Source organism: Populus euphratica, unplaced genomic scaffold, assembly GCF_000495115.2.
Source record: "Populus euphratica unplaced genomic scaffold, PopEup_1.0 scaffold28.1, whole genome shotgun sequence".
NCBI lineage: Eukaryota > Viridiplantae > Streptophyta > Magnoliopsida > Malpighiales > Salicaceae > Populus > Populus euphratica.
Window position 1 is genome coordinate 2027759 of NW_011499862.1, and position 24593 is coordinate 2052351.

The following is a 24593-nucleotide window of genomic DNA, read 5'->3' on the forward strand; positions in this document are numbered from 1 at the left end:
CCCTACATAATGCAATGGCTTCTCCCGTGGATGTAGGCGGTTTGCCGAACCACGTAAAATATCGTGTCTCAGTGTGCTTGGCCTCCTATGAGCAAATATCAGTACATCACCGGTCGAAATTCCCAACACTACCCTCTACTGACTTGTTTCATGTTAAGATTATGAGATTATGTGTACTCTTGTTGGGTTCTGGTTTGCCTCTAAGAAGTCTAAGCTAGCTATAATTTTGCATAGAGTAAAATTACAAGTCACTTGATCTCTTGGAAAAATGCTTCAATATTTATCCTAGCTAGTTAGAATCTAATTCATCTACATGGGTTTCCAAGCTTGCGATTCAGCTTGATGCCAAATTGTTTACAGAAAGTGTAATGGAATTCCATATATACAAGAAATTAATGATCAGGCTGATACGTCGCCCTGAAGTTCTCAGAACAAAACTTGCTGAAACTTGCTGTTATCTCTCAGGTGTGGTTGCACTTGTAAAAGCACCGATCCCACGTCCAATAATTAAAAAATTATATGGTAGTGAAGCCTTAAAGAGGGTCAACGGCCTAGGAAATATCATGTAGTATCATCACTCGATGTGCCCTAAAAAATGTGCTGCAAGTGAGAGGAGTGTTAAAGAACCTTTCCCAGATCGAATAATCACAAGAATATTAAACAACAAAAAAAATTGAGAATAGGCCTCCCATCAATAGCTATTTTACTTTTCCAAACATTGATAAGAGCTACGGCTCTGCTCTGTCTCCAATCCCCATTCTAAAAGTATGTTCTCTTCTGACTCCAGCCTCTCAGAGGGAGCTGATTCAAGACTCAACCAGTCATTTGATAAAAATCGAACTATTGGACAATCAGGCACTGCATGAATTCGGTCCTGGTGGTCAACCGAGAAAATGTATTGTCTCAAATTGCTCATTTACCGCAGCATAATTCAACCCTCGTGGGTAACCTATTGCCATTTTACTTTGTCATGAGCAGCTATATTCTGGGGTTCACATTCAGGGCTGAAAAGGCGGACCAGCAGAGCAGAAGTTGAACTCCAACAAAAAGCTCTACAAGCAGCCCACCGAGAAGACTCCTAGGATTTGTAATTGTAGGACCTGCATGAACAATGGATAGGTGAACATTAAAGGTTTAGTTGAATACAGAATATGAAATGATAAAACCATAGCTAAATGTGTACCAAAATTGAAAAACGGGCTACAGAACTGAAAAACAACAATGGACTAGAAATCCTTCCAAAATGCACGTATCAAAATATCATTTAGCTTGTCTTATGATCAATGAAAAGCTGAAAAAATTAATTCAGAAGCACCAAATCCAAACTGCTTCAGAAAGACGCGTTGTAGCTGCAATTCCTCGCATCATGCAGTTTCCAATGCTTTGATATACGTGATGCTACTTTTAATGTTCTAGTTTTTTACTTGTTTTTCCGTATCTCCAGAATGTTGTACCTATGACTTGGGTATCAAAGCTGTTTCAACAGCACACCATGAAACCACCTCAAGATTTTACCACAACCCAATCTTTAAATATTTCTACTTACAATCAACTCAAGATTTCTTCAAAGATCAACATGCTTGATCTCCAGGATATTTCCATGGTTTAACAAACTTTTAACACCTTTCTTTGATCTTTTCGCATCTTAATAGGTTTTTATATCTCCATTGCAATAGAGACAGTCATCTATATGACCTTTTGAGCTAGTCATATCAGCCATATCATCTGAAATTCCAGGAAGCTTTAGTGAATAATGTTCGCAAGATTACACACTTAATAGATTAAGTTAGTAAAACAAGATTGTGTCAATGACATGAGAATACCATTTGATTCAACCCCAACACACGCAGGAGATCCCCTCAAATGACCGCAGTAGTTTCTTTAAGGAACACCAATTATATTAAACCCTTCCATTTACAAGTCTTCCCCAAGTTTTTCATGACTGCTCATCTTTAAATACTAGTTTAGTATCTTCAATGACTCTCCTCCAAGACGGAGATACAACCAATAAAGACTATCATCATGATCACAATTGTATGTTGTGATATTCGGTTTGATGGCAAATTATGGCCAATCTTTCATGTTAGTATGTCAATTCGTATGCTTATTTTGGAAACGAAGTGCTCAACTTTGTCTGGAAGATCACTAAGTTCAAAACCTCCACCAACAATACAAGGCACGAGCTTTATGCAATGCAACCTCATTTTCAAGACCTGATCGTATATGACCTTTACAATCAGTAACATGACAAATATCACCAAAAGCAAGATGATGCATACACGCATTTCAGTCATTTAACAACATCGGAAGCATTATACTGAAACAGAGCAAACGCCAACGAACAACGTAATAGGGACAGTAGAACAAACCATAATGCAATCTACAGAGAATCTAGAAATCAAAAGCTCCTACAGCCCTAAAAATTCCAGCTGTTTGTCTCATTAATCTAGAGCAAGGCTTAGAAACTGACCGCATCAACTCCCCTTCTGAAAACCTAAAGAAGCACCTTAATGCCATCTATCACACGCTGCCGCTTCAATTCAATGTCCTTAATACCTGAAATATAATAAAAGGTACAGGCTTTTTATCATGCTTCAAACATATCAACTCTCTAGAGTCTAGTCCATCAAAAAACAATATCAAGAAAGCCCAGATACAAGAACGCTGATTCCTTTATGTTACTTGATAATAATAATAATAATAATAATAATAATAACAATAAAGAACCTTACTTGGAAGTTATCTGGTGCCATATCTTTTTTTCATAAAAAAGGAACTTTTTTGATTGAAATCAACTACGCCTAGCAGGAAAAAGAAGAGAGTACATGTTGGAGCTTTATACCTTGTACTACTACATTCATCTGACTTGAAAGTTAAACCAAGCAGCTTAAAGCACTTACAACATTAGAAGATGAATGAGTTCCTCTCCAGTGTCATTTTTGTAGAACAGAAGGCTGGCGGGCGAAGAGACACCCTAAAAGCAACCAAACACGTTAATAATGATTGAAGCGTGATAAAGGCGTGACCTTTATTTTTTTAAAAAAATAATTTTTTTTTTGAAGAAATATATTAATACAAAAATCAATTTTAAAAATTAAAAAAATATAATTTTAATATATTTTAAAATAAAAATATTTTAAAAAATAATTATTTTACTAAATATCAAACAATGTTTTTTTAAGAATGTTTAATGATATGGTAGTGATATCTTTTAAAAATATATATATTTTTTATTTTTTTATGTAAGTTATTAGAAAAAATATTTTTGATATAATATTTTTTTATTTTTTAAAAATTAATTTTAATATCATCAAATTTAAAAATATTAATTTTAAAAAATCAAATTTTAATAAAAATAATTTAAAACTAACTACCTGGGATAGGATATTATGACATCACATCGCACGTTTTTTCTTTTGGATAAAAACTAGTTTAAAGGACAGATTAAAACATTTTTAAACATGAAAAAAAATATACCGTTTAATATCTTTTTTTAAATCTAGCTTGACAATTCAAAACATCTTAATCTAATTTTTTATTTAATTTATATTTAAAATTAAATTATATGAAGTTTGGACAATCCAAAAATATCTTGATTGACTATTAAAAAATTATAAATAAAATTTAAAAATAATAATAAAATTGATATAAAAAACCTTCTACCAAACTTTTTGTCTTATCTTGATTCAAAATTAAATTGTATAATAGTTGTTTTAATATAATTTTATCAATTTAATTAATTTAAAAATAATTTAGTTGACTAGTAAAAAAAATCTAATAATAGAATTAAATTAATAAAAAATTCTTAACTTAATTCTTTATTTAGCCAGGTTTAAAAGTAAATTACGTGAAAGTTATCTTTACATTGTTTAATTGATTTAATTGATTTAATTGGTATAATGTTTTTTTTGAATAACTATTAAAAAAAAGCTAAGGATAAAAATTAAAAATTAAAAAAATAAGAAAAATAAAAAAATGAAGAAGCTGAATTGAAAAAAAAGGGCTTCATTATTGATAAAAAAAAGGATAAAATGAAAATATTATTTTAGAATTTCATTAATTGTTTACTTTTTATTTTTTATCATTTTAGGTAAGCAACTAGAGAAAACATTTTCTAAACAAAAATGTGAATAAAAAAGGAAGGATAAATATTTGAAATTGCGGTAAAGATTATTTTTTAAAATATTTTTAAAATAATATATATTTTTTATTTTTTAAAAATTATTTTTGATATGAGCATTTCAAAAAACTTTGAAAAAAAAAATTCAATTTTTTTTTGAAATATTTTTGAAAAAAAAGAGATAGTCATTAGCATTTGACTTGGTACTCTTAAGAGTCTAGACTATAGCGTTTTGATGGATGAATGCTCTGCTACTTCATTTTTCGGCTTAGAATACTGTCAGTCTAGTACTTTAGCTAGGAAAGAGCACAGTTCATAAAAGATCAAGCAAGTATTCATATGATGTTCAGCTTGATAGGACAAGACACGAGAGGTTTGGTTTGGAAATTTGTGGAACTTCCAGGCAATTTCCCTAGTCAAGACAAACAAAGACTATAAGACATTTTTCTTGTGGATTGTAGATGGACCTGACCATTCACGGAGAGGCTAATTTGAATGAAGCAGCAACCAGATCGAGCAAGTACCACTCCTGCATTAAAGGGTGTTTCCTCTTTCTAATAATGTGTGTCCCCTCCCAGAAGAGCCTTTAAAAGGATACTACGAGCATCTTTTCTCTCCTATGTCTGCACTTGATTTCTACACTCTCCTCAGGCTCAACAGTACTCAGTCTCTTCAATTTCTTCAGGTTCAGCTCAGGAACACTGTTGAGCTGCCCAGCTGACTGTTTTTTTTTTTTTTTCCGTTCTTTCTCGCAGGCATATTGCATCCACGTATGGGGAATAAAATTCTTCTCAAGGCTTTCTGTTTGTGGGCTTTGACATACTTCCTTCTTCCTGCTAGCTCTAATGGCCTGGTGAGAATAGGTTTGAAGAAGCGCCATTTGGATCTTCAGACTATTAAGGATGCCAGAATTGCTAGACAGGAGGGAAAGGCAGGAGTAGGTGCAAGCAGCAGGGTCCATGATTTAGGCAGTTCAGATGGGGATATAATACCCCTTAAAAACTATTTGGATGCTCAATACTTGGGAGAAATTGGCATTGGCTCGCCCCCGCAGAACTTCACTGTCATATTTGACACTGGAAGCTCCAACCTCTGGGTTCCATCATCAAAATGCTACTTTTCTGTGAGTTCTACTGGTTTTTATATACTGTCCTAAATATGAGATGAGATACTGACTCGCAATCACCTGCAGATCGCCTGTTATTTCCATTCGAAGTACAAGTCAAGCCGGTCGAGTACATATACCAAGAATGGTAATTACTTGAAGTTAATTACTTGAAGTACATGTTGTAGACAACATTGACAGCTATGTTGCGAGATTGAAACTCAAATTCTTCTTTTCAAATTGTGATTCAGGGAACTTCTGTGAAATACATTATGGATCAGGATCAGTTTCTGGTTTCTTCAGTCAAGACAACGTTCAAGTCGGGGACCTTGTTGTCAAAGATCAAGTGAGTTATCCGTTCCATTTTACGTATATTTGGAGAATCATTTATCTTGTTCTTGCAGTACTGTGTGTGTGACTTTTGTAATCCAGGTTTTCGTCGAGGCTACAAAAGAAGGAAGTCTTTCATTCTTATTGGGGAAGTTTGATGGAATACTTGGGCTTGGTTTTCAGGAAATTTCAGTTGAGAATGTTGTCCCATTGTGGTATGTTTATGTTTGTACTGTAGTTCTTAGTTAGTGACTCCATGCTTCTTGGAAGCAAGAACTTAGATTCATCATGTCTGCAGTTCTTTCCTCTAGTACCTCGGATAGACTGATTCATGAAAAGAGTGCAGGTACAATATGATGCAACAAGATCTTGTAGACGACGAGGTCTTCTCATTCTGGCTCAACAGAAATCCTGAGGCGAAAGACGGTGGCGAGCTTGTTTTTGGAGGGGTTGATCCAAAACACTTCAAGGGAAAGCATACCTACGTTCCAGTTACCCAAAAAGGTTACTGGCAGGTACAAGAATTTCATCTATGGACCAATTTCTAACCTTATTATCATGTTCTAATTTCGAAGAGGGAAAAATCAGTTACACTGTTCTTTCCCATTTACAGATCAATATGGGAGATTTTCTTATAGGAAAACATTCAACAGGTGATCTTCAGTCAACTTAAGCATTTTTATATTTATGTTATCTATGCCCTTTTCTCCATATAGTTCTGTATTAGAAGAGTAAAAACGGCAGTGAATACTCCCTAAAATGGGAACTGCAAACAGTTTGAATCCTATTATGAAATTATGAGTCAGTAGTCACTTCTCTTAGAAATTGCCACATCCTAACATCTAATTTCTCTACATGGCCCGGCTCCCGTGTTTCCGAGCTTGTGACTCAGCTGGATGGCAAATTCTCACATGAAGTCTAATGGAATTCCATATCTGTAGAACCGGGATAATAAAGCTCTCACAATAAACCCTTTATTTCTCAGGTCTTTGCGAGGGGGGTTGCGCTGCAATCGTGGACTCTGGAACCTCATTGCTTGCTGGTCCAACAGTAAGTTTCTTCACCTCCTTGGTGATTGGCTTCTTTCCAAGCAGACCTCCTTGCTTGACAGTTCAATTTTTCTTTCTTCCTTATGTTCTACTTGCTTCAAAGATACACTAAATAGCTATCATTTTCAGCCAATCATCACGGAAATCAATCATGCCATTGGAGCAGAAGGGCTTGTGAGCGCTGAATGTAAGGAAGTGGTTTCTCACTATGGAGACTTAATATGGGAACTCATAATATCAGGGGTGCGTTTGTCTTCAAGTTTGTTATTTCAAGAACTTTTCTACTTTTGTATGTACCAGAATTCTATGCTGTGAACCTCAGGTACAACCCAGCAAAGTATGTGCGCAACTAGGTTTATGCATTTTCAATGGGGCTAAGTCTGCAAGGTAAGGAGAATTATGTTACATGCTGGCTCATGATCCACTTTGGCATAGAAGCTTTGCATTATTAATGAGTTTGGTATTTTGGTAGTTTTTATGGTTGATATTAAAAAAATAGATTTAAGAAAACAACTTTTAATGCGGGTTAAAAAAATAAATTTGGTTATTTTAGTTTTATAAAATTAAGATTTGAAACACAATTCTATATGAAATTAGTGCAAAAAAAAAAAATTATTTAACTAACAAAACTCTTTTTTAGGGCAAAAAGTAGAAGCTACCACAATTTTCATGTCTTTAGTTGTTTTAATCATAGTATTTCCATCAAGATTTCAAGTAGAGTATTTGATAGCAGAGTGTGGTATTGAAAGGGCACATTATAGGATAATGGGGCTAACTGCAAGTGCATGAATCATGATTATCGCCCTGCGAGGAAATTCGGTGATTCTGCTGACCAGTTCCTTCTCTTTTTTTCTTGTTGCAAAGGAGTTTTAAGGTCCTTATAAGATGATTAAAAAACTGCCTCAGCAGTGACTCTGATTGATATTAAAACCTGATTTCTTGTACAGCACTGGTATTGAATCAGTGGTAGAGAAGGAAAACAAGGAGAAATCATCTGCTGGTAATGATCTTCCATGCACTGCTTGTCAGATGCTTGTTATTTGGGTCCAGAATCAACTAAGAGAAAAGGCAACAAAAGAAACAGCAATCAACTATTTAGATAAGGTAGGTTTATATCAAAACACTGCCTCGTTTTCAGAAGATCAAATCTGTGTGCTAAGTTTTGGTTTTCGATCCTTTACAGTTATGCGAAAGCCTACCAAGTCCGATGGGACAGTCATCAATTGATTGCAATAGTATTTCAACCATGCCAAACATCACGTTTACCATTGGAGATAAACCTTTTAGCCTCACTCCAGAGCAGGTTAGATTTCCATAGTCTTTTCGTCAATGAAGCATACAATTTGAAGTATCTTTATTACCTTCAATTCTTTATTTCTATATTTCTAAAGTCACTTATTTGTTTTCAGTATATTCTGAAAACTGGAGAAGGCATTGCTCAAGTTTGCATCAGTGGGTTCGTGGCTTTGGATGTGCCGCCTCCACGTGGTCCTCTATGGTATGCTATCTTAGCCCTCATTTTATAGCTTCAGTTTACATATATACCTTTCTTTTCCGCTGTTTTTGTTTGAGTTTAAGCTGGAAATGCATGATTGCAGGATTCTTGGTGATGTATTCATGGGAGCTTATCATACCATCTTCGACTATGGTAACCTGGAAGTTGGTTTTGCAGAGGCTGCTTAGTGATTCTTTAGCAATGTTGTTGAAATGTTTTGATCAGATGTTCCTATGACAATTGTTGTTGCAGAGTACTTAGTAACGAAATCCCTTGTAAATGTCCGTGCTGTTTTAGGCATATTAGGACTATGCTTGGACAATCTGTTCACCCTACCATCTACATATCGAAAAAATATTTAATAAGTTCAGTTCATTATACACAGCAATATCAGAGGAACGATAATATAAAAATCTGCTCAATATTGATTAAAAAAACTATAATTAAGATTGTTGCTTTCCGAATAATACATTACAATTTTGATTAGCAAGTATTGTGCGATGATAATCATGCCAAGCTTTGGTTCATAGATACCAAGTTATCAGTAAGGCCACCCACCTTCATGGTGGTGAATGTATACTGCTGCAAATCAATTGAGCCATAGTGATTGGAACTGATTGTTTTACATAAAATGGATTCATCATCGTAAACAGCATGTTCTAATTCATGCTATTTTTTCTTCTCTCTCTTCAATAGAGTTGATTTTTATTCGCAAAATCAAGAGTTTACATGCCAGTAGTCAATTCATAAGAGTTCCAATCTCCCCTTTTAAACCGTCTTCATTACATATGCAGCATGTGTCTAAAAACATAAGAGCATGTCAATTGAAATGCGTAACATATAAAGACCTTGAGTATTCCAAGGCACAGTATTGAATTCCAGGTGCACAGTGCACAGCTGAACTTCACTGTTCTTCATCGCTATCATTGCTGAAAACAGAGGCTACAGCTGATTTCGGCTTCTTGGCAGCTTTGGCAGAAGAGTTCTGTAGAAGGAATGAAAAAGCGTCACAGGTTAAATAGTGAGCATATAGATTATTCAGTCACCAAGTAACGATTTCTTTCACTCAAATTACTACAACATTGTGATATTACTTATAGAAGCAGGTGACCAATTCAAATGGGTACCAATTACAAGTAAAGAAAGGGCCATGTGACTCCCATTCTAAGTTGAAAAGAACCACAACTTGTGTCATAATCCAGAAACAATGAATGCAATCTTGACGCATTCAAAATTACTTTACAGAATGCCACATACAAGAACGGAACATGGTATTGTTACTTTTGTTACTGTAAATCCACGACAGTAGAATATTTCCATGCAGCAATAATAAATTTCTCAAAGGTTCTTAACAAAAGCAGCATTTATTCAGAAGGACAAAGCATTTTATGAATGCAATTAATCATAGGGAGTTTTTTGCTAATTAGACAAATTAATCATAGGGAGTTTTTTGCAAGTTAGACAATCCTACGTAAGTGAGAATCTCTGCATAAATGAGAGACAACAATTCATCCATGCTCACTGAAATGCATTGAGACCTCAATTTATCCAGGTTATAAGGGGGAGAAGGAGATCAGGACATTTGAATAATCTACCATGTTATTACCATATCACAACAATCTATCTTGTCATGGAACAGATGGCAGTTCATTTACACATACATAAGCCATGAAAACAGCTTCTAAGAACACATACAAGACTTAAAATGATATAATTCTAATTCTTCAGTTGCATACCTTTGAAAAGCCCCCTTTAGAAGAAAACCCAAATTTTAATGCCTTCCGCTGATCCTGATCCACAAGCGCAGTTGCACTTTTCTGCTGAGCAGATCCAGATTCTTCCTGTTGCTGCAGCTGCTGCTCCTGTTTACGAGCATCTGCCCTATATTGCATAAAACAATATAAAAACAAATGTCATAAGGAAAATATTTTTAAAGACAATAAATGCACAAGCAAAAGCTCGAATTATCAGATGCATTTGTGAAGGAAAATAAGAATGCTTACATCTGTGCAAACTTAGCCATCTCCCTCTCCTGTCGTTGTAGTTCCCGCTTTTGCCGATCATCACGACTGCTTGTACCATGCATCTCTCTCATCTCCTTAAATCGCTGACACAATCATCCAAGAGTATTAAGGATATAGAAGGAAAAAAATGGAAAGTAATAGCATTCACAGGGGTTGAAAAGAAACTCATCAAATGCTATGACAGTTTGTGTACCTTTCTATGATTATGATCGTATGAACTCAGATGAGCTTCAAATTCCATCGCCAATTTGTATTGCTTGTTGCAAAGATCACAAAAGAACACCTTCCTTATCTCTTTCACCTCAGTTTGAATTTTCTGCTCCCGTTCAGCTAATACCTGAATTTTCATAATTTGCACGAAGCAGGCAGTAGAAGCCACCAGGTAATAAAAACTGCAGGAAATTCTCAAGAGCTTCGAAAGTTGATGTTCCCCTATGATAATACCATTCCCGTCAAAAGACACGCATATATGCTATATGCTGCCTTCTGTTATTAGATGTGGGTTTCAGAGAAAAAAGCATCAACCTCAAAATATTATCTACCAGTCCAAATATTAATAATGATCTCCTGCAAATTTATATGCATACCTCCCGCTTTTTTGTGTCTTCCTCAGTTTCTTCAACCTCGATGTCAAGTTTCCTTCGCTGAATATTTTCTTCTGCAGTAAAAAAATCATCTTCTTCTTGTTTTCCAATTCCTAACTTTGGATCTCTAATTCCAGACTTTATAGGCTCAATGATTCCTGAACATAAAACCCAGACGTTACTGTTAAAATTACAACATCATAGGTAAAGCGAAGCATTTAGCTGAGGAAATGTTTTTGAGATAACTGTTTAGTTTCACAGAAGATCAAGGCTTTGAGTCCAAAACACAAAGCATTATGATTCAACTTCAATTAGTTCAAGATCACGTGTCATATCGCAAATCATCTGAACTAAAAGACTAAAAGTCACAAGAGGCTATGGGTGTTGCGATGGTGAAAGGCTTGTGCTTGAATAACAAAAGTTTAGGTTAAAGTCAAATAAACATGAAATGTTTTTTTTTTTTTTTAAATGAGAGGGATAGAAATATCCTCTAATGTTCTCCCTCTTACGACCCCTACATCAATGAGGCCATAACTAGAGGGTGGCATGCAAATCCAGTACAGCCATTAGGCTCAACTAATGACATACCTTGCTCGTCCTTTCCAAGACCCTTTCCTTTCCATCCCATTTTCTGGAGAAGCCTAAAACCAACATTTGATGCTGTCAACTTTGTGTCCAGTGATGCTTGTTCAACATTGTCGAGATCAACATTTTCAGTGGGTCTGTGATTTTTCGGCAATCGAAAATCCTCTGTGAAATCCTCAATAAGTGAGTCCTGTCAAGTACATACCACAAATCCAGATGATAAACATCACTACACAAGATTAAATGATGCTCAAGTATTCATGTAAGCAGAGGCATAAAGGAAAACTCCATTGACACAGAAACATATAATCTTTTTATACCAAAGCAATTAATCAAAACTTAAACAGCAATCTTCAATTTATCAATAACACCCAGTTCATGAACTTAAATATTCTCTAACGCTTTCCAAGCTGTACTGAATAAGCAATCTCCCATGCAATCCATCAAAAAAAAAAAAAGGATTGGAAACCTAGAATCACCTGCTCTCTGTCAAGTTGCTGTTCATTGTGGGTGCTTGTTTCCTGTTTATCAATGAACCATCTGCAATCCATTTTCTACCACCTAAGAAAAAATCAAGAAGTAAAATAATAAAAAGGTTTGTTTCGGAGGAGAAGTGAAAAAAAAAATTGCTAGTTAAGAATAAGTGAAAAATATCACTAAAATATAGTCACAGCACACACTCCATGAAAAATATCAAAGACCGAAAATGCTAGCTATTAGCTTATCAGTTATGAATATCAAGATGCATAATACAAATAAATGCAGATTTTGGTTGCCGGCAGCAATGAGCATAAAATTTGAATTCACAATCTTTAAGCTCGAACCTGATTTAGTCTATAAAATGCAGAAAAAAACTAAAAAGGAAGTCTAAAATTCAAACAAGAACGTCCCTTTTTGTAATCCTAAACTCCATAAACACCATGCAAACATTAAGAAAATTCATTGTACATACGTTTTACAAGCTCTAAATCCACAGGATCTCCTCAACAGTGAAAAAAACAACAACAAACAAAGGTAGCTTTTTTCACTGTTTTCTTAAAGTTTTAAGCTGATTCCTCAAAAGGGTTTCTCGCAACAAAAGCTAAAAAACCAAATCCATGCCATGCCCTAACAAACTCTATTAATTATGAAAAATCAAAGTGATCTCCTTGAAATCGAAACTAAACTCACCAGTACAAATCCCACAGAAAACATAATATGCATCTCAAAATCTTATGAAGTGAATAAGATTCAAAAGCCCTAACTTTAAAGTCTGCTAAAAGTAAAGACCATGAATAGCAAGCCAAAAAACAAAATTTTGGTTCAATATTGTCGGGAAAAAAAAGAAGAAGCTGATTAAATTTCATAAAAGCAGATTATATTTACCTGATTATTAATTAACGGGATAGAAGCTGAGAAACCAAACACCAACAAAGTCTTTGCCCTTTGATCTTCTGTCTCCGTGGTTTCTGGTCACTGAATCAAACCCCTTTATGTTTTGTCTTCAGACAAAACTAAAAACGCAAGTGTGTCCCATGGAACAAAAACACGGGCTAATTTTTTTAAAAGCTTAGCCCAATTTAATTTGTGTTTGGGCCAAAATTGTGAGCTTGCTCGGCAAAAAGAAAAAAAATAAAAAATAAAATAAAGAGATTTAATTTTCATAAATATATAAATTGAGCTAAACATATTTTCATGATTAAAAAGATTAAATTAAAACAATTAATTTATCATGAAGAAATTAAATTATGATGTGATTAAAAACTAAAGGAGCCATTATATTTTTAGCCAAGAAAGAGAGTGATGTGGGTGAAAGTTTTAGGGAAGGAAAATGTATTTTCCATCACCACCTTTTCTTCTTATTCTTATTCTAAAGATATCAGCGCTTGGATTATTTAATAATTAATTGGCAAAGTGTATTCTTCTTATTCTTACCCTTATACAAGTTAGTTTTAATTAGTTTTAATGCTAAATAACTAACTATTAAAAAGACTGATATCTTTCAAACTTATATTTTAGTTTTAGTTTTTTCTTACTCTTCCCGCCTTTCCCCCCTCTCATCAGATCTATAGAATCTCCGTAAGATGCATAACAACATGTATGCTTGTCTGGAGTAAATAAAATAAAAACATGAAATAAATTTGAGAAATAAAAGGCAACGAAATGAACATGCTTGTTTCCATCACCACTGTCTTCGCCACCTTTTCCTTTTAAATCTCAATATTGGCTTATAATACCTACCTCGTATATTTAGGTTACATTTTATTATTGTTCGAGTACAGAGATATTAAACAAATATACATGGGATAAAATTGTGTTCTTCAATATAAACATTAAATAAATATATAAACATTAAATAAATATATCTTTGTGTATTTTTATCCTCTTAAAATACCAATAATAACAACCAACACGCGTCATCTCTAGAAAACAGAAGCATCAGAGCTCAAGAGGCAAAAGCTATTTAACAAACTGTAAGGACAAAAACTGGACTTTACCCTTAATTAACTGTTCCCTCAAGATTCTCCGATCGACACTTGCTGGTGGCGAATCGTGTCAAGATCATGTTGGCTTTCACCCGCTGTTTTACCAGGGATAAGATAATAATTATTTTTTAATATGTTTTTTATTAGGAGTAGAGTTTAGATTTTAGAAATACAAACTCTAATTGCTTGTTTAATTAGCTTAATTGTACTTAAGTAATTAAGTGAAAGTCTAAAACCACGATAAAAATAAAATAAAAAAATAAGAAGTACAAAACGGGTCTTAGTTACTCTTAATTTTAAAGTCATATTCAGAGGTAGTTATCTAGTGAATTATGTACAGAGTATCAAAAGAGTGCGCTAATCCAAATCCTAGTATATTAAAATGAATAAATTATTCTGTTGTTAATTTCATTGCTTTGAAGATTTTTCTCCAACTCTCTAAATCATCAGAAAACATGTTTAAGGGATTGTAATAGAAATCATGATTAGCGTACGCATGTAATTTGGAAAATGTGATTCATACACATATATATTCTGCTAGATATTTGTTGTGATAGTACTTATCTTTACAGCAAATATATATATATATATATATATATATATATATATATGGCCAAGACAAAGAAATTGAAGAAAGCTTATTTTACAATGATTAAGAAAAGGTAGTCATGGAAATTGTTTTTTTTTTTTTTTTTCACTTCATGGAAACGAGGATAGTTGGTACATATGGAAGTGAGAAGAAGGGGGAAAAAAGGGATCAAATTGGCAAGTTGACTTGAGCTGTGAACAAATAAAATGGTAATGAATTATGAATGCTTGAAATTATAAAGGGGATGAAAAATGCTAGGAAGGAAGGACCCCCCGAGAAAATTAGGTACTCGAAAGTTATACGAAACGAAGGCAAATTATTCAAAGTAGGAGAAATTAAGCACAAGAAATAAGAAGAAAAAAACTAATCGACAGCCAACCGATCGATGTTTGCTTTGAGTCGTGCATCAATTCATTTTGTTTTTTTCTCTATTAAAAGAAATTTCAAAAAAATTAGTTGGGGATTTTTACTTATTTCCTTGCACAGTTTTACACCTTTTTGATTAGTATCAGAATATATTTTTATGTCGTTAAAAATATTAAATTTAATATTAAAATACTTGATTTTTATCAACTTAAAAAATACAAAAAAACTTCTTTTATAAAAATATTTTTGTGGATACATCCAAATATCTCAAAATTAAAAAATTATATTGTGTTTTTAATACATCAAAAAAAATATTTAGCATATATTTTGATTTTAATAACCAGTTTATTAAAGTCACGATAACTTTAATTAAAATTAAAAAAATAAAAAAAAATTATTTTATTTATCTTTTAATAACTAGAATATAAATTTATAAGTATAACATATTAGTTATCAGTCTCTTTCTGAGGATGCTAAAAAGACTAGGATTTTATTCTGTTAAGATAAACAACCCCTTATTAAAAGGGATTTGTTTTTTATCTTAAACAAACACCCCCCCGGCCAAGAAATCAGGTACTCGAAAGTTATAAGCACAAAGAAGAATAAAAAAACTAATCGACAGCGAACCGATTGATGTTTGCTTTGAGTGGTCACTAATGGCCTCGATTTATCAAGTTGATTCAAGTTGCGGAACATATTCTTTATGCTTTGCTCTAAGGTTTGACCAAAACAGTACAGTACTTAGGAGGGTCAGGATCTCTCTCTCTCTCTCTCTCTGATGATATTTCCTAGAAGAGGGGTTGTGGTTTCTTGATTTATGCAATTATTGTCCGTGGCAGACAGTCTTCCTTCTCAATCTTGATTTTGTACTTCTTTTGCTCTATTAATGTATTAATGTCTGTATGACAGACCTCTCACTTTTTATTCTTTTTCCTTTTCACCCCACCTTTTGCTCTTCTATTCTCTCTTCTTCTTCTTCTTCTTCTTTTCATAGTGACCGAGAGAAAATATTATTAAGATTTAATCAGTGAAAAAAAATACTAGCAAACTGATCGGTGGAATATATACAAACCAAATGTAAGGATTAAGGCTGGGAAATTAAGTGTTATATATATATATATATATATATAGTTTAATCATGAGTTTGCTAAAATTAAATTAAGGAAGGTACAGAGGAAGAACTTTTCAAGGTATAGAGGAAGAACTTTTCAATGGCCGTTGACCACAACAGTAGAGTACTTAGGATGACGTAGCGGAAGCTAAATAATCTCGAATCCACGAGAGGACTTGTGTTCAAAGAACAATTTTATTAATGATTGAATAATAATGTCAAAACAATAATCTTGACTCTGCTTTTAAAAGAAACGAAACTAGAAAATAGAATCCTAAAAGGATTGGGAAATTAATATCAAACAAGTTGATTTGTTTCCAACACTAATAACTAACGATAAATAAAAATAGAAAATAGAATCCTAAAAGAACTGAGAACTAACAATTAAACTTAACTAACAGTATTGACTTCCTACTATCTGATCCCTATACCTGCACACAGCTACCTCTTCCTCATGTCCTACATCATAGGAGGGTCAGGATCTCTCTCTCTCTCTCTCTCTGATGATATTTCATCGTGCCATTCCTATGTATCGATCACGGCGAACCTTGAATTCTCTAGTGAAGATTCTCCACTAAGATATATATGGAAAGATACCTTCCTTAGCAACCAAACCATCCCTCCCCTCCTACTATAAATTCAACACAGAGGCCTTGCATTCCTCATTTCAAAACCATCAACTACTACTTGTGAACACACTAGCTAGCTAGCTAGAGCTACTTCTTGCTTAAGCCTTAATCCCCTTCTCATCACTTCATCAAATCATGGTTGGCAACAAGCAAAAGAAGTCTTGTGCTTCCTCTTTCTTCAGCTTTTTCAGGGGTAGAAGGCCTCGACGAACAGGTGACGATGCATCCTATGCTAACGATGATGGAATGAGTGCAAGAAAAATCCTGCCGTTCGACGACGACAAAGGTCCACTTTTCTCTGTGAAGCCCGACCCCCTCATCGACTCCAAAGCTTCTGTTTTCATTGCCAACTTCCATGCGGCTCGAATCTCAGAATCTGAACGCCAAATCTTTCAGCAAGCTGCTGGGAATGCAGCTTAACGTAGCAAGACGTTGTCGAGCTATGTGCAAATTGTCAACTTGTTAATTGAATTCCGATCCACGTTGATCAAAATGTCCATATTGTAATATCATTTGTTTAAATCTATGTATTATGTATTCTTAATTCAGTAGTCTGTCTCATGAATCCAATGTAATTAATAATGAATGGAAGTTTGCTTATAATAATTAAAAAAATTGTTATTTAAATGTAGCACTCTTGTTCCATGCACACGCCTTATTCTCTTCTCTATTCTAATCTATTTCGGTAATCTCTTTTCAAGTATTAATCATTTCGGAAAGTAATTGATTGGGTACGTCATTAGTGGGAGCTCTGTAGCGATACAACTACCATGTTCGAAGTGAATTTAATTCTGGAATCTAACCTATTTCCAAGAAGAGGGGTTGTGGTTTCTTGATTTATGCAATTATTGTCCATAGCAGCCAGTCTTCCTTCTCAATCTTGATTTTGTATTTTTTTAAACTTTTTATTCTTTTTCCTTTTCACCCCGCTTTTTGCTCTTCAATTCTTTCTTCTTCTTCTTCTTCTTTTATATATAGTAACCTGATCGGTGGAATATATACGAACCAAATGTAAGGATTAAGGCTGGGAAATTAAGAGTTTTATATATATATATATAGCTTAACCATGAGTTTGCTAAAATTAAATTAAGGAAGGTATAGAGGAAGAACTTTTCAATGGCCTTGAGCGACTGTCGTACCAATAAAATAAAATTAGAACCCAGAAAAAGATACCTCATAAACTTTTTATAAGCTTTTTAGTTGCTTTGATGTATCGCGAATCTTAATTAAGGAAGGTATAGAGGAAGAACTTTTCAATGGCCGTGAGCGACTGCTGTACTAATAAAATAAAACTATAAATTAGACCCCCAGAAAAAGATACCTCATAAACTTTTTATAAGCATGGTTGTATTGCGAATAAAAAAACTAAAAAAACTAATCGACAGCGAACCGATTGATGTTTGCTTTGAGTGGTCACTAATGGCCTCGATTTATCAAGTTGATTCAAGTTGCGGAACATATTCTTTATGCTTTGCTCTAAGGTTTGACCAAAACAGTACAGTACTTAGGAGGGTCAGGATCTCTCTCTCTCTCTCTCTCTCTGATGATATTTCCTAGAAGAGGGGTTGTGGTTTCTTGATTTATGCAATTATTGTCCGTGGCAGACAGTCTTCCTTCTCAATCTTGATTTTGTACTTCTTTTGCTCTATTAATGTATTAATGTCTGTATGACAGACCTCTCACTTTTTATTCTTTTTCCTTTTCACCCCACCTTTTGCTCTTCTATTCTCTCTTCTTCTTCTTCTTCTTCTTTTCATAGTGACCGAGAGAAAATATTATTAAGATTTAATCAGTGAAAAAAAATACTAGCAAACTGATCGGTGGAATATATACAACCCAAATGTAAGGATTAAGGCTGGGAAATTAAGTGTTATATATATATATATATAGTTTAATCATGAGTTTGCTAAAATTAAATTAAGGAAGGTATAGAGGAAGAACTTTTCAATGGCCGTGAGCGACTGCTGTACTAATAAAATAAAACTATAAATTAGAAAATATAAACTTTTTACAAGCATGGTTGTATTGCGAATCTTAATTTGAAAATACAATAAAGTAGATTGAGAAAATATAATGAAATTTCTACTTTGATGTACCAATTTTGTATTGCGACCTTTTAGTTACTTTTCTCTGCCATATCTTGGCTTTAAGTACTTGTATGCTCGTGGGAAGAAAAAATAAAAATAAAGAACCTTCAATCTTGACCTAGTGTGTGTGTACACACACACACACACACACACACGTCAAAATGACATTATAATGTTTAATTATGATATTGATTATCAAGCATGCACATTTGCCTAAAGTTGTTCATGATCATATGCAATGAATCAAAAATAATTGTCTCTGAGTACATGTAGCTAGTCAAAATAAAAGGATCGGTGAGGGTTGCTTTGAAAACGTTCAGAATGATGAAAATAAAGTTTCAGAATGAGGAATGGCAACCATCCAAATTAGTAAAAGTTGAACCCTTTTTTTTCTCTTCTACTCTCGTTGTTTGTTCAGATTATTCCTCATAACAAGTCCCCTTTTGATGATTCCACCATATGCATGTGCTTGCTGCTCTATAAACCTCCCAGATTCAAACTTTGTACTCCACTACGCCATGGCTACATCTTTTCACTATTTTTTTTTATTTCCTTGAATCCACTTTCAATTTTCTATCTTTTTAGTTCAGTTTGTCCTCATCTTAGACCGGTATGTTTTTGCGACTACTTGGTCAGCCTAAAAATAAACAAGGCCTTAGTGTGTATTCAGTGTTGTAACAGATTTTGCAATTGCGGTTTAAAAAATGGTAGATTTAAGTGAATACTTTTAATTGCTATTTTGAAAAAAAATAGATTTAAAAAATATATATGTTTAGTTAAAAATACTATGAGATGGGTTTTTTAGATGTAAAATAAATGAAAAGTATATCTTTATGAATGAAAAACATATTATTTTAACATATACAAAACTAAGATTTGAAACATAATTAATTATACGTGGGCCTCCGTATAAAAAATAAAACTATTTAGTTAACCAAACTTTTTTTATTTCTAGTCTATCACAATATTAAATGATCTCTTAGTTGCAGATAGCAAGTCAAGAACACTATTTGTTGCTACGGCTCAGTTTTAAAGTAGTATAATACTAAATAGGTAACCAATGCTACACAGAGGGTGAAGTCAATTTTCTCCTAATTTAAAAAAAAATGTTCAGCCAAGCACCAATGTTTTTAAAGAAGAAAAAAAATCTAAGACTCGAGTTTTTGACTTGATTATGTTCAATTTAATAATATGATTAAAAAAATCAACATGAAAGGAAGAATAAAAAAAAAGGAAAAAAGAATAACGAATTCTTAGTAATTTTAGACAAAACCAGCAATGCAACATACCTTAGGTAGGACACTTAAAGGGTGATAATATCTACTCTTTTGCGTAACCAGTCTCATACCATAGAATCTTTGTTGACTAGTTAGGATTTCTAGTGACCCTAATACTAGGTGGCGACTCCTTGAATAAGATCATTTTCCTAAAAGAATAAGATGCAAGATATCTATTTTTTTTTTCCAATCATGAGATATTTTTTTAATCGGTTGCCGCGATGTTCTGGTGTGATGGAATGGCAACTCCACTAGGGACTTCTAGGACTAAGCTTTTCTTTTTGTCTTTTTATTACTAAAAATATTTGTTGTACAATGTTTTTGTTGTTGTGTTGTTTGTTTTATCGAGTTTTATTTTTGTTTTTTTTTTCTTATTGTTTTCGCATGCATAATTATTCATTGTTTATCATGCATATATATTGGATATGGATCTAAGGCCTTCATACATCACTTATCTTTTTTTAAAAAATATGTGTGGTATTAACTTTAAGATAAGTGAAGTAACGGCACCTAAATGGTTTTAGCTTGGTAAGGCTAGCGAAACTATCCACTCTTGCATGATTATTGCTCGGTAGTGGTTGATATGCCAAATTGATATTACTCAAGGCCTCTATCTTCACGCTACTTTTAAAAAAAACATAGTAAAAAGTGATGTGTAGGTGAGTGTTTGTATTTTATTTTATGTATGTTTTGTAAATGTTAAAAAAATAAAAAAAAGAAAGAATTAAGTGTTTTAATTTGTATACGATTAAATATAAATAAAATTATGTTGTATTTTCTATGAAAATATAAGAACATGTTTCTACATATATTTTGGGATTTAATAATTGATTTATTAAAGCCTCGAAATTTGGTTATTATTTTATTTTTTTAAATCAAATCAAATCATAAAGCAACTTACCTCAGGTAAGGTGCACTAGGAGTGCTAATACTTTCTCTAGCCACAATTAGTTTCTTACCCTTAAATTTTTGACAATACTAGTATATCCAGGTTTTCTAGTAGCCTTCAACCAAATACTAGGCGGTGACTTTAAAGAACCAATCAAGCAAAATGAACAAAAATTGCCATCAACGCCACATAGGTGACATGTGACAGATCTCATTTAAGTTTAAGGAAGTCTAATGCAGAGGAGATAAACGGTTTTGAAGAGTAGTTTTGAGATAAAATGAATTGATATATTTGTTATACATATCTTTTCTTGTTTAAATTTATTATTTATAAATTTTACACGTATATAAATTTGTAATTCCAATGTCACAATATCAACTTCTCTTTAAATTTTATTATTTATTATTCCATGAAAGTGTTTGTAAGTTTGATGTAAAAGGAGATGAAAGAATTTAAAATAATGTTATATGATAACTTTAAATTTATATATTTGTTGCACATAAAATTTGTTTTAAATCTTATTATTTATGAATCTCATTCAAATATCTGTAGGTATGATATTAATGGACAACCTTTTATTTAGAATTTATATAGATCTTATGTAACATAACTGTCTTTTATTGAAATTTATAATTTATAGATTCCATGCAAGATTTAAAAAAATAAAGTTTGATGTAAAGATAAATAAGAAAAATTAGAGGGCAGTATGAGATATCTTTAAATTATTCAGATTTTATTATTTTAGAAACTAAGTTTGATGTAAATTGATATGAAAATCTTACATAATACAAATATCAAAGACTAAAAATGTTGTCTATGAGCTTATCAATTATGAATAATGAATAAGTCATATCAAGATGCATAATACAAATAAATGCAGATTTTGGTTGCTAGCAACAATGAGCATAAAATTTGAATGTACAATTCATTAGTACTTAAAAATGCATTATCAGGTTTTATATCATCATATTGCACTTAAAGCATCATTAAACTTTTTAACTTAAATATTTTTTTTATAATAACAAGTCTGATAATAAAATATAGCTTTAATTTATGATAAATGCTCATTTTAAATGCAGACATATCTAACAATTCAAAAAATTGATTGATGTGATTAACTATTGAATGTGAAAGGACAAAAAAAGGACTAAATTTAGAAAAAAGATGTTAATTTAATTCAAACCAGAATAGTGTTCAGTCATTGGGTCATATCTAGAGTTGTAGATATTGGATTTTAATTTGGTTTATATGACTAAAAAGCTAAGACATAGACCTAAAACATTCATTAGAGTCCAAGACTCAATTTTGTCATTTGAAAGTCCAAATCTTAGCATTAAAAGAGAAGTTCGAATGTGTCTTGCAGCCTAAATATTGTTCAGTGTTCAACCTATATCTCGAGTTCTAGAAGTCTAAATACACCAATTCTGTTTTTTTGTTGGAAAGATGAGATAATTTTTCAGAACTTTAATGGGGACAATTTATTCAAACAATGTTATCAATGATGTTTTTGACAGACAAGAATGTAAGGATTATTACCAAGTCAAAAGGTGGTCACTTACTCAATAATTAGTCATCAAATCAATAGTTTAAAATTTTAATCTATAAAAGAAGGCATTCACCATGCATTTAGTCATCTTGATTTTCATATCAAGATCATTTTCTTACTCTCTTTCATTATATTTCTGTAATGCTTAAGTTTTATTTATATGAATATTTTTTTTATGCTTTTCATTTTCTTTTCTTTACTTAGTTAACTTATATATTATTTATATTTTTATCTTGTTTATTTATGTTTTTTTTAATTAAGTTTACTATATTAAGGTGAAAATGTTATATTAATGGTGTAAGAATTAGTATAAACTCAACATGAACTTTAATGTTTGATACTAACATGTTTTGTATTTGTTATCTTCTTTATTTTTAATACTTTACTTGTTAAATAATTAATCTAGATTTATATTTTATAACCCTTGATACAACAAATACTTGGCACTTTCATAGCCCAACCATATGATATAACCGATACCTGTACTATGAAAGGAACTTTATTTGTTATTAATATAAGTTAGCATCATGAATACCTGACAACGTTTATAAGTATCAACATTATTCGAATAAGATAACTAATATATTCATGTTAACAATTTATAATCTAATTGGAATTTCTTTTATGTATGATTTCTAGTTAAGTAATAAAAATAATTTATATTATACTTGTTTGAAATATCATTAATGGATTCTCTAACCTTAATAATTAATTTATCTTTATTTAATCCTTACAACAATTTCATATCTCAAGAATTCTCTTCAACTCCTTTTTATTTATTATTTATAATTTTATATAAATCACCTCCACGTGGTTCGATCTCGGTTTTATCAAATTATTTATTACTTCAACAATAATCTTTATGCTCAAACCTGATTTAGTCTATAAAATGCAGGAAAAAATAAAAAGAAAGTCTAAAATTCAAACATGAACATCCTTTTTTTGTAATCCTAAACTCCCCAAATACTGTGCAAACATTAAGAAAATTCATTTTCCATACGTTTTACAAGCTCTACATCCACAGGATCTCCTCAGCAGTTAAAAAACAAAAAAAAAAAACAAGCAGAGCTAGCTTTTTTCACTGTTTTCTCAAGTTTTAAGCTGATTCCTCAAAAGGGTTTCTCACAACAAGCGCTAAAAAACCAAATCCATGCCATGGCTAACAAACTCTATTAATTATGAAAAATCAAAGTGATCTCCTTGAAATCGAAACTAAACTCACCAGTACAAATCCCACAGAAAACATAATATGCATCTCAAAATCTTATGAAGTGAATAAGATTCAAAAGCCCGAACTTTAAAGCCTGCTAAAAGTAAAGACGATGAATAGCAAGCAAAAAAACAAAATTTTGGTTCAATATTGTCAGGAAAAAAAGAAGAAGCTGATTAAATTTGATTAAAGTACATTATATTTACCTGATTATTAATTAATGGGATAGAATATGAGAAACCAAACACCAACAAAGTCTTTGCCTTTTGATCTTCTGTATCTGTGGTTTCTGGTCAATGAATCAAAACCCCTTTATGCTTTGTCTTCAGACAAAATTCAAAACGCAAGTGTGTCCCATGGAACAAAAACACGGGCTAATTATGTTTTAGAGCTTAGCCCAATTTAATTTTTGTTTGGGCCAAAATTGTGAGCTTGCTCGGCAAAAAGGAAAAAATAAATAAATAAAGAGATTTAATTTTCATAAATATATAAATTGAGCTAAACATATTTTTATGATAAAAAGACTAAATTAAAATAATTCATTTGTCATGAAGAAATTAAATTATAATATGATTAAAAACTAAAATGTATTTTCCATCACCACCTTTTCTTTTTCAAATATACTGTCGCTACACGACGTCGGGCGACGGCTCCACTCCGTTTTTTGTTTGTTTTGTTTTTAAAACAAAAGGAATTTAATTATGAAAAATGATTGGGGGAAATAAAGATTTTATTAGAGTCGCCATCTAGTAATTTGAGGGAACTAGAAATCCAAAATTAGACACTGGTCCCAGAGATTCGGGTACTGGGTTAGTTATGATTAAGGGAAGGTAGACACCACCCTTAAAACATCCTTTCAGAGAAAGGTTACCTTTACTTGTGTGTTTTTCTTATTTTGATTCAAATGCTATTATATTTTTGAGCATATTTGTAAAATTTTTAACATGGTTAACGTCGGTCCCTAAAAATAGGAGACGCGTTAAAAATGACATCAGTCCCTAAAATTAGGAGACTTTGTCTAAAATATCGACGTTTATCCCTAAAAAGGAGAGTTACGTCTAATTTACCAAATAAATAATAATGGACATAATCCATATTTGGTATTTAATTTTTTTGACATCGGTCCTTTTCT

General features: G+C 32.4%; 3 protein-coding genes across 4 annotated transcripts; 1 reads left to right on the forward strand and 2 right to left on the reverse strand.

Annotated features, from left to right (window-relative positions):
• Nucleotides 1-618: 618 nt before the first annotated feature.
• Nucleotides 619-2959, reverse strand: LOC105125213 (uncharacterized). Its single transcript, XM_011025563.1, is given in 4 exon segments — nt 619-1069; nt 1072-1100; nt 2370-2556; nt 2843-2959. Coding segments are annotated over 3 exon segments (297 nt in total). The 5' UTR covers nt 2518-2556; nt 2843-2959; the 3' UTR covers nt 619-949.
• A 1658-nt stretch (nt 2960-4617) lies between these two features.
• Nucleotides 4618-8474, forward strand: LOC105125212 (aspartic proteinase-like). Its single transcript, XM_011025562.1, has 14 exons — nt 4618-4779; nt 4876-5243; nt 5313-5373; nt 5477-5571; nt 5658-5770; nt 5902-6070; nt 6169-6208; nt 6541-6605; nt 6734-6847; nt 6927-6991; nt 7552-7708; nt 7788-7907; nt 8014-8102; nt 8203-8474. The coding sequence occupies exons 1-14, from the start codon at nt 4740-4742 to the stop codon at nt 8285-8287; spliced, it is 1581 nt and encodes a 526-aa protein (XP_011023864.1). The 5' UTR covers nt 4618-4739; the 3' UTR covers nt 8288-8474.
• Nucleotides 8475-8741: 267 nt separating this feature from the next.
• LOC105125221 (G patch domain-containing protein 8-like) lies at nt 8742-23780 on the reverse strand. 2 transcript variants are annotated; one of them, XM_011025588.1, is made up of 8 exons: nt 23668-23780; nt 11772-11853; nt 11296-11482; nt 10711-10865; nt 10317-10460; nt 10103-10206; nt 9836-9980; nt 8742-9084 (listed from the first exon to the last, which is right to left on the reverse strand). In XM_011025588.1, exons 2-8 carry the CDS (start codon nt 11841-11843, stop codon nt 9004-9006), a joined length of 888 nt encoding a protein of 295 aa, XP_011023890.1. In that variant the 5' UTR covers nt 11844-11853; nt 23668-23780; the 3' UTR covers nt 8742-9003. The 2 variants fall into 2 exon arrangements, with proteins under 2 accessions (XP_011023890.1, XP_011023889.1); XM_011025587.1 differs by lacking the exon at nt 23668-23780 and adding an exon at nt 12658-12801.
• Between the last annotated feature and the right edge of the window lie 813 nt (nt 23781-24593).

Coding starts and splice junctions, on each gene's coding strand:
- LOC105125221 (XM_011025588.1), bottom strand. CDS start 11,843: ATGGATTGCAGATGGTTCATTGATAAACAGGAAACAAGCACCCACAAT. Junction 10,866..11,295: donor TCTTGGAAAGGACGAGCAAG/GTATGTCATTAG, acceptor TTTTATGTTCAG/GAATCATTGAGCCTATAAAG. Junction 10,461..10,710: donor AAGACACAAAAAAGCGGGAG/GTATGCATATAA, acceptor ATGAAAATTCAG/GTATTAGCTGAACGGGAGCA.
- LOC105125212 (XM_011025562.1), top strand. CDS start 4,740: ATGTCTGCACTTGATTTCTACACTCTCCTCAGGCTCAACA. Junction 5,374..5,476: donor GAGTACATATACCAAGAATG/GTAATTACTTGA, acceptor ATTGTGATTCAG/GGAACTTCTGTGAAATACAT. Junction 5,771..5,901: donor GAGAATGTTGTCCCATTGTG/GTATGTTTATGT, acceptor AAAAGAGTGCAG/GTACAATATGATGCAACAAG.